At 34.1% G+C, this 9,444-nt stretch overlaps 1 protein-coding gene across 1 annotated transcript; it reads left to right on the plus strand.

Moving 5' to 3' along the window:
- Positions 1-803: 803 nt before the first annotated feature.
- LOC131595104 (subtilisin-like protease SBT2.6) lies at positions 804-6,800 on the plus strand. Its single transcript, XM_058867373.1, has 11 exons — positions 804-1,241; positions 1,934-2,152; positions 2,443-2,587; positions 2,709-3,103; positions 3,242-3,337; positions 3,433-3,505; positions 3,785-4,070; positions 4,235-4,560; positions 4,722-4,989; positions 5,176-5,457; positions 6,100-6,800. Exons 2-11 carry the CDS (start codon positions 1,974-1,976, stop codon positions 6,504-6,506), a joined length of 2,457 nt encoding a protein of 818 aa, XP_058723356.1. The 5' UTR covers positions 804-1,241; positions 1,934-1,973; the 3' UTR covers positions 6,507-6,800.
- Positions 6,801-9,444: the final 2,644 nt, after the last annotated feature.

Genomic DNA, 9,444 nt, shown 5'->3' on the forward strand with positions numbered 1-9,444 from the left:
CATTATTACTAGATTCACATTCAGACATGCATTTACTAGTGAAAGTTGTCCCTGTGTTCGCTATTTCATCTTCACTCTCATTTTAGGAATTAGACCATGTAACATTCATTCCCTTTTATAATAATGTCTTCTGGGCTTTTCTCCCTTAGATATCTGAGTTGATTACCTCTAGAAAATTGCAGAAATCTTTTGGATATGATCTTCTCCTTAAATATCCTCAACAATAAGATATGATTTCTTTCTAATTCAAATTCATATTTAAATCTGATTTGAACATCTCTAGCTGTCAAACAAATCAAACCAACCATTGCTAAAATAACTGCTGTAAATATGATCAAATTCTAATTAAAATTGTGCACCAAACAACATCCATACGACCTGTTGTCAAGGCCAGATGTTGCAAATGTTGAAGCATCGAGTTCAACATGTTGCACCAATACATCCAAATCAACCCTTCATCATGAACGTGTAGATCTTATTTGCATAGTGAATGTTGGATAGAATAACTCAGAACCATAATTACAGTAACATTTGTCTGTCGTAAGAGAGTAGATATTACAGCACACATGTTGGTACATCAGATTCCACATGTGTCCCTTTTGCACCAGAACTAATGGAATCTCAATTCTCATTAAAAAGAGTAAAAGGTTCAAAGAAGGAATACATATATAACAATATTCCTTATACATGGATCATGATTCACATGTGTGATACAATACAAGATCGATCTACTATTTATTTAGTTTAATATAAATATTAAAAAAAAACATTACTCCTATTATAGATTCCAAATATAAAATAAAAGAATCCCTCCTCCATCTCACAACAACCTCTCCCTCACTCCTCCTTCCTTTCGCTCCCTCTCCTTTACTATCCATCAATGGCAACTACTAAAGCTAACCGTTAGATCTCTCTACTCAAAACTCATTACACTGCACACCCATCCCATTTCAATGTCGTACGCCTTAATCAACCTTTCTTAGCTAGCAATCGTATCATACATATCATAGCTACCTTTCTCTTTCTCTTTCATAATTATAATAATTAATAATAAATCCTTCTTCTCCTTTTCTTCCACTCGACGATTCTTTGCTTCCACTTTTTCTCATCTCCTTTATTCTCCTTCTTCTTCTCCATTTAATCTTCAAACTTCACTTTCAGTTTTTGACTCGCACTCGTTTTTCAGTTTCACCTCCACGCGCTTTTCTTCTCTACATGTGACTCCGATCGAATCCTCACCGGTAAGTAACATCGCTCTCTTAATTATTAACTAACTTTCATTGCTCCATTTCAGTTTCTCCTAAACATGAATTAACCTTACTAACAAACTAGTTTTACCATCATAATCATCTTCATTATCATCACGAGTTTTTTAGTTAAGGTCTAATCGATCCATAATTTGAACTTTCATAGATAATCTTTGACCAGATTACGAAGACTTTTTTCGTTTTAATTGCATCTCCACCTTCTCTTAATTTCATTATGAATAATGCTACTTGCTTTGTTTTGCTCATCGCACCTTCACTAACTTTTTTTTTTTATGAATATAATTATTATTTCAATGCTCGACGTACTTCACTAATTCGCCTTTATTTTATTTTATTATTTTATTTTTTCGTTAAAATTTATTAGTGGCTGGAATTTCACCCTTTAAATATGAATAATTGAGATGTCGCACGATGATGCAGTTTGATGTCTCTGCACAGCTACCATCTGAACTGCTGTAACTATAAATATTTTATTTTACTCTAACTGTGTAGTTTTATCTTAATACTGGAATGTAATGAGTATTTTGGAATAAGTTGGAATGAGAAAGTATTTTCTGTTTTTGATTAATTTATAATTGTTGTTATGATAAATTACTAATATTATGGAATTTTTTATTTTTGTTTGGAGTATTGATTTGTGTAACTGTGTGGAAATGATGAAACAGGTCTTAAACAGTATTGAGGTTGGTGATTGGTTGATGAGAAATGAGGTTGTTGGTGGAGTTTTGGTGTGTATTTATGATTCTATTTGGCATTGTGTTATATGGTGAGGCAGAGGTTTATATAGTAACTGTGGAAGGTGAGCCTATTATAAGTTATACTGGTGGTATTGATGGGTTTGAAGCCACTGCTGTGGAATCTGATGAGAAGATTGATACCTCAAGGTATGATTTTTGCAGATACTTTTCGATATTTAGTAATGAAAATTACAGGAATCGCGTGGTTTTGTTTGTTAATGGGTTTACATTCTGAATGAGTGGTGAATTTAGACACTCTAGAATTAAAGAATTATTATTCACAATGAATTGGTGTTAGTCATTGATCAGAAAGTTATGCTTTTAAATACAAGTCTTTTAGATACTCTAGAATTATAGTATATGTATGCTGAATTGAGAAGTGGATATTGATTTGTGGTGTTGTAAAAGTTTTCATGTTTTTCTAAACTTTACTTCAGTGAATTGGTGACTTCTTATGCTCAACACCTTGAGAATAAACATGATATGCTTCTGGGGCTGCTGTTCGACCATGGGACATATAAGAAACTCTATAGCTATAGACATTTGATAAATGGATTCGCGGTTCATCTTTCCCCAGAACAGGTGATGTTTTGTGTTGTATTGTCTTTCTTTACTATCATGTTGTTGAGACTAATGAGGTCGAGTTTTTGAAATCCATTTCTGCACTCTGATTTCGTTACCTTATATAATCTTACATTAGTAGGTAGAAACTCTTAGACATGCTCCTGGTGTGAAATCTGTTGAGAGGGACTGGAAAGTGAGGAGACTTACAACACATACTCCACAATTTTTAGGACTTCCAACCAGTGTTTGGCCAACGGGAGGAGGCTGTGATAGGGCCGGAGAGGACATTGTGATTGGATTGGTGGACTCTGGGATATATCCTCACCACCCGAGTTTTTCTACGCATAATACTGAACCATACGGACCACTTCCAAAATATAGAGGAAAATGTGAAGTTGATCCTAAGACTAAAAGAAGTTTCTGTAATGGAAAGATTATTGGAGCTCAACATTTTGCTCAAGCTGCAATAGCTTCTGGAACGTTTAATCCTTCAATTGATTTTGCGTCTCCTCTGGATGGAGATGGCCATGGAAGGTTAGACCCTTTTCCCACTTTATTAACCTCTTCACTTCAAATCCTTGGGATGCCCTCTTTATCATAAGTCCAATGCTTGACATAAAGGAGCAGTTATTTTAAATTTTCCACGGTTCTTATTGCATCTTCATCCGGCAGTCATACAGCCTCTATTGCAGCTGGAAGAAATGGAATTCCTGTGAGGTTGCATGGACATGAGTTTGGGAAAGCAAGTGGAATGGCTCCCCGTGCCAGGTGAGAAATAATACTCTAATTGTTCATTATTTGATTGGAACCTTTTTATGCGGTTTTTTTATGTTGCTATAAACACTTGATGTATTTTATTTCAGGATTGCTGTGTACAAAGCACTCTATAGACTGTTTGGAGGATTTGTTGCAGATGTAGTTGCTGCAATTGATCAGGTATATATCATATATGTCAGTGTTTCATCCGAAATGTTTTATCACCCAACACCATATTTAGGCCAAACATGTCTTGTACTCTTGTTGGCTCAATGACTCTGAATGTAAAACTCTAATGTTTTACTCCTTCATTGATATCTAGGTAATGTACTGAATTGCTTAAAAAAACTTATCTCAACTCTACATGATCATAAAATTGAACCATCAGCATAGTTTCATTTTTTCTACTGTCCTTGTATATTGCAAGATGTGTAACTTTTCAAATTTGAGAGTCAACAGGCTGTACATGATGGAGTGGATATACTCAGCCTTTCAGTTGGACCAAATGGCCCGCCAGCAGCCACCAAAACCACGTTTTTGAATCCTTTTGATGCTACACTTCTAGGGGCTGTGAAAGCTGGAGTGTTTGTTGCACAGGCTGCGGGGAACGGTGGCCCTTTTCCTAAGTCATTGGTTTCATATAGTCCGTGGATAGTATCTGTAGCAGCTGCAATTGATGATCGTAGATATAAAAACCATTTGTGTCTTGGAAATGGAAAAATCTTAGCAGGACTTGGGTTGTCACGTGAGTTTCCAACTTCATACTGTGTTTCTTTGAATTAACATGGCTTAGGTGTTCTGTAAATTTCATGCTTTTGCACCATGACATGTTCATGGTTGTCAACAATTCATTTGTTGTCTTCTCGTTTCCCTTGTATGCTAATTTTTGTTGTTAGTGGTTTTGTGCAGCTTCTACACATTTAAACCAAACATTCACATTGGTTGCTGCAAATGATGTGCTGCTAGATTCTTCAGTTATGAAGTACAGCCCAACAGATTGCCAGAGACCAGAAGTCTTAAACAAAAACTTGATAAAAGGGAAAATTCTTCTCTGTGGCTATTCTTACAACTTTGTTGTTGGTACTGCATCAATTAAGAAAGTGTCGGAAACAGCAAAGGCTCTCGGAGCAGTTGGATTTGTTCTCTGTGTAGAAAATGCTTCTCCTGGAACAAGATTTGATCCAGTCCCTGTTGGTCTTCCTGGAATTCTAATCACAGATGTCAGCATTTCAAAGGTATTTGACCCATTTTGGATAACTAGTTAACTACCGATCCGTCTGCATCCTTAAGGCGCAGCTACTGTTTAAATCTTCTCTTCATATGTTTTTCATTTGTACATATTTATGATCACGTGATAGATTATTATAATATTCAAATCCTATTTTTTCTTTTCCAGGAATTGATAGATTATTATAATATCTCAACGTCAAGAGACTGGACTGGAAGAGTGAAGAGTTTCAAAGGCACAGGTAAAATTGAGGATGGTTTGAGGCCTATTATGCATAAATCCGCACCACAGGTGGCTTTATTCTCTGCTAGAGGGCCAAATATAAAGGATTTCAGCTTCCAAGAAGCAGATCTTCTCAAACCAGATATATTAGCTCCGGGTTCATTGATTTGGGGTGCTTGGTCTCTAAACGGAACTGATGAGGCAAATTATGATGGTAAGTAATGGTTTGATTAAGTTGTCTCTTAATTGTTTAGTTTGGAAAATTCGTCCTTTTACCAACATTTGGACCTAAGTAAAAGAAGTTTTATATCATTACGCTACTATATACAGAATTTATTGACTATGTTTATAAGGATTCATCAATAACGAAATCAAGAACCAATCGTTTTTGCTTGAGCAGGAGAGGGATTTGCCATGATATCTGGAACTAGCATGGCTGCACCCCACATTGCTGGAATCGCTGCTCTTATAAAGCAGAAACATCCACGTTGGAGCCCTGCCGCCATTAAATCAGCCTTGCTTACAACATCAACAACTCTGGACAGAGCAGGAAACCCAATTCTAGCTCAGCAATATTCTGAAACAGAAGCTGTGAAGCTGGTCAGAGCCTCTCCTTTTGATTATGGGAATGGACATGTGAATCCAAGAGAAGCCTTGGACCCTGGACTCATCTTTGATACAGGTTCATTTGTTTTCTCCCTCTAATTTAACTATTTTTCTTGTCTTAGTCATAGTTACTCGGAACACAGTGTGTGGTTTATTACCTATTCTTCTACAATGTATGTTAGACATAGTGTTGACTAGAAAAATCAAAACGAAAAAATCAAAATGAATATATTACAAAAACCGTTTCCAACAAAAAAAAAAGTATTATAGTGATTGAAACATAAATATGAAAATATTACGAAGACGAACAACGTATTTAAGTGTGGTGTACAGCTCATATTTCCTGATAAGTAGCCAGTCGATCAAGCGGAGCAAATGGAGCTGAACGCTCAATGAGGCAAAGCGGAGTATTTAAACTCAAATTGTAATATGTAACTCTAATCAGCTATTAATTGAAATCACAGCATTTGCTCTCTATCAAAGATGTAGGTACAATCACCAGAACTTTGTGATCAAATCACGTGTCTTCTTTATCTCTTTTATTGGTTTCTCTATAGTATTTAGGCTTGCCATTTCTCAACTTTAAGTCTTGATTTAAATAGCTACTTTCAAGGGATCTTATTTTTTTACAGTAAACATATTTATCCTGAGGCTTTCAGAGGTATCTTCAGTAAAAATATTCTAAATTTCTTACTTAGTTTTGTTAACCATTTTGCAGGATACTTGGATTATTTAGGGTTCTTGTGCACAACTCCTGGCATTGATGTTCATGAGATAAAGAAGTACACAAACTCACCATGTAACAAAACCATGGGTCACCCATATAATTTAAACACTCCATCAATTACAGTTTCACATCTCGTGAGAACTCAGATTATTACTCGCACAGTCACAAACGTTGCTAAGCAAGAAACCTATGTGATGTCTGCTAGAATGCAACCAGCAGTCGCCATCGAAGTAAACCCTCCCGCAATGACAATCAAAGCCGGTGCTTCACGCAAGTTTACCGTGACACTTACTGTTCGATCGGTGACAGGAAGATATAGTTTTGGAGAGGTTTTAATGAAGGGAAGCAGAGGACACAAAGTGAGGATCCCTGTTCTGGCCAATGGATACTCAAGATAGGCTAGTTTGGCCATCGTAATATTCTTTGTAACTTTGTGGGAATAAGGTATGTTTTACTAGATTTATTCATTAATGTATGTGATGTTAAATATATGTAAAGGTTGATAGGTGTAAAAGGAGAAACTTCTAGTTTCCACATTTTGAATTTTGCTATGATCATCTAGTGATAAGTTAAATTTGTTCTTCTTCAAAAGTTTTTCATGTATCTTCAATCCACTTTCTCCCACAATTACTTTATTACAACATGTTGTAACTTGTAATACACGAAAATAATCAAGAATATGACATATGGTATCCATGTGTAGAGATTCATTCTTTCCTTCTTTGCTTGTGTGTTATAATTGGATGCAATCTTATATGACATTTTGTTCATAGTAGATAAGATCGGTAGAGAATTTGAATTAATGTTTTAATTTCACATAAATATATCATAAATAGATTTTTGTTTCTTAGTGATGAACAAGGTGTTATATTTAAATGAGAGAGTGAGTCGAGTATTATATTTTATCATTATCAATAAGTAGTTTATTATTATATTATAATGTTGAAATTGAGGTAGTGTTTCAAATGTTACTTAGTTTATGATGCTAATCTCTATGAATGGCAAGGTGTCATTGCCAAGTATTATATATCTATGAAATTAAGTTTTAATCTTAGTAGAGATTTGTATCCTTAAAGAATGATATATGTTATCTCATTCTCCGTTTTCTTAAATTTAGCGGGCAAAATTCCTTTTACAAATTAGTTATGCTACCCCTCCCACCCATCAACATATAGATGTTGGGATTTTTTTTTTTGTGTTATTTGTGATTGTTTTTATTAGGGATGACAAGCAAACTCAAATCTGCGAGATCCACTCACACTCGAACCCGAGTCAACGGGTGAAAATCCGAATTGACTGAATTTGAGTTCGGGTTCGAGTGTCACTCGATAGTTCCGGTGTAAATTTGGGTAGTGTGAAATCCGCACCCGAAACCCAAAATCACACCCGCTTATTTATATATATATATATATATATATATATATATATATATATATATATATATATATATATATATATATATATATATATGGAAATTTGTTTTAGGAAAAATGTATTTTATGTATTTTGCTGCGAGTTTCAGTTTGGGTGAAAAAACCCGAACCCAACGAGCGTGGCCGTGGGTGTTATTTTGCCACCCGAATAACTTTTGAATTCGGGTGCGGGTTTAGATAGTGCAAAATCCACATCCGACTCAACCTGTTGCCATACCTAATTTTTATGAGATCTAATGATTTAATATAATATTTTACATTTCAATGTATTATAAATATTCATGCGTGCCACTGCCACTATATAGGTAATTGATTGTAGTTTATAGCGGATGACTGATAATTTATAGTTTATGGCTGATGGTTGAGACTTATAGCTAATAAATTGATTAAAGTGTTTGGTGAAATTAGCGGTTCAAGTAACTTATAAATGTAAAATGACATAAAAGATATTTAATACATAATTATTTTATTTTAAATTAAAATAAATTATAAAGGATAAAAGTGAGTTATTACTAAAATAATAAGGATAAAAAAGGAAGAAAAAATGATAAACTATAAGTTAAAACGTTATTTGAAATAACATCTGAAAAATAAGCTATAAATTAGTAAAATAAATTATAAATTCAAAATAAAAAGATCGTTGCTAAACAGGTCTAAATTGTCATATGCTTATAAGCTATAAGCTCAAAATTGTGTCTGAGCTTAAGTAATAATATTATATTTATTAGTTTTATTATTATATTAATTTTAAATATTCATATTTTAGTAGTACATCAAATGGGTTTTTAAGATTTTTAATTGATTAAATTAAAATAATAATTAGTACTTTCTGTAATTCGCAAGCGTGTTGGAGCTTTTTCTTTATAATTTTTTTTTTTTGATGAGTACGTTATTAGAACTGATAATAATTAATTATATTAACGAGTAATTGCATATTTTTAGCTTTGGTAAACAAAGTCCATCCAATATTCAAGACTTCTTTTGAAATTAACTTATAATTTAATTCACATCTCTAAAGTATGTAAGGACATGGTTTTTCTTATAGACTAAACTCAAATGTCAATTTTATTTTATCTAACATCTTTCCTTAGATTTGGTTTTATCATTCTCAACATATTCTTCATCTTTAAGAATAAGTTGGTTTCGAGTGGTTTTGTAAAAATCTCGGCAATTTGATCATTCGAAGTGCAATACTCCACCACAATTTCTTTACCTTTGATTAGGTCTCGAATGTAATGATGTCAATGTGTTTGCTACTTCCATGAAAGACTGGATTTTTTGTCAAAACAATTGTTGATTTGTTGTCGCAGATTACCTTCGTCAGACCATCTTGTTGATATTGCAATTCACTTAATATTCTTCGCAACCAAACTGCTTGAGTAGCACAATTTATTGCTGTTATGTACTTTGCCTCTGGTGTTGACAAAGAAACTACTTGTTGTTTCTTAGAGGACCAACAAAACATGCAAGTACCTGTCATACCCCAAATTTGTCCTACCCTTTCAATTTTATCTGGCTTAGGCTCATGCATTTCATAGTCTCATCTGCATACCTCCATTAGGGCATTTGCATAGCTTCGCATCCATTCATTAAATAAAACATCCATGGCATGGGATCGAGGATCTTGAATTGTGGTTTTCACCTTCTTGCGCTTGAGTTCGACAAAGCCATCTAAACTGAGTGGCTGAACTAGGGTTTATTTCCCTGAAATTGCGCTTGATTAGCATCTAAAGAATTTCTTTGTGGTTTAAAATCAAGCTATCTTTTCCTATGTTATGCTCTTCTGTTGAAAGAAATTTTTTATCAAGATGTATCAGGTGAGGTAGAAAACTTAAGGAAGCAATTGTCCATCAAAGTCGAGGGGTTTTTGTTATATTGAATAGAGTGTGGATCAAAGGGTTCA

This window comes from Vicia villosa, linkage group LG4 (genome assembly GCF_029867415.1).
Source record: "Vicia villosa cultivar HV-30 ecotype Madison, WI linkage group LG4, Vvil1.0, whole genome shotgun sequence".
NCBI lineage: Eukaryota > Viridiplantae > Streptophyta > Magnoliopsida > Fabales > Fabaceae > Vicia > Vicia villosa.

Bases quoted from the DNA above. Each gene is read 5' to 3' on its own strand.
- LOC131595104 (XM_058867373.1), top strand. From the start codon at position 1,974: ATGAGGTTGTTGGTGGAGTTTTGGTGTGTATTTATGATTCTATTTGGC. The intron at 2,588-2,708 runs GTGATGTTTTGT...TTACATTAGTAG, and splicing joins TTCATCTTTCCCCAGAACAG to GTAGAAACTCTTAGACATGC. The intron at 4,990-5,175 runs GTAAGTAATGGT...TTGCTTGAGCAG, and splicing joins TGATGAGGCAAATTATGATG to GAGAGGGATTTGCCATGATA.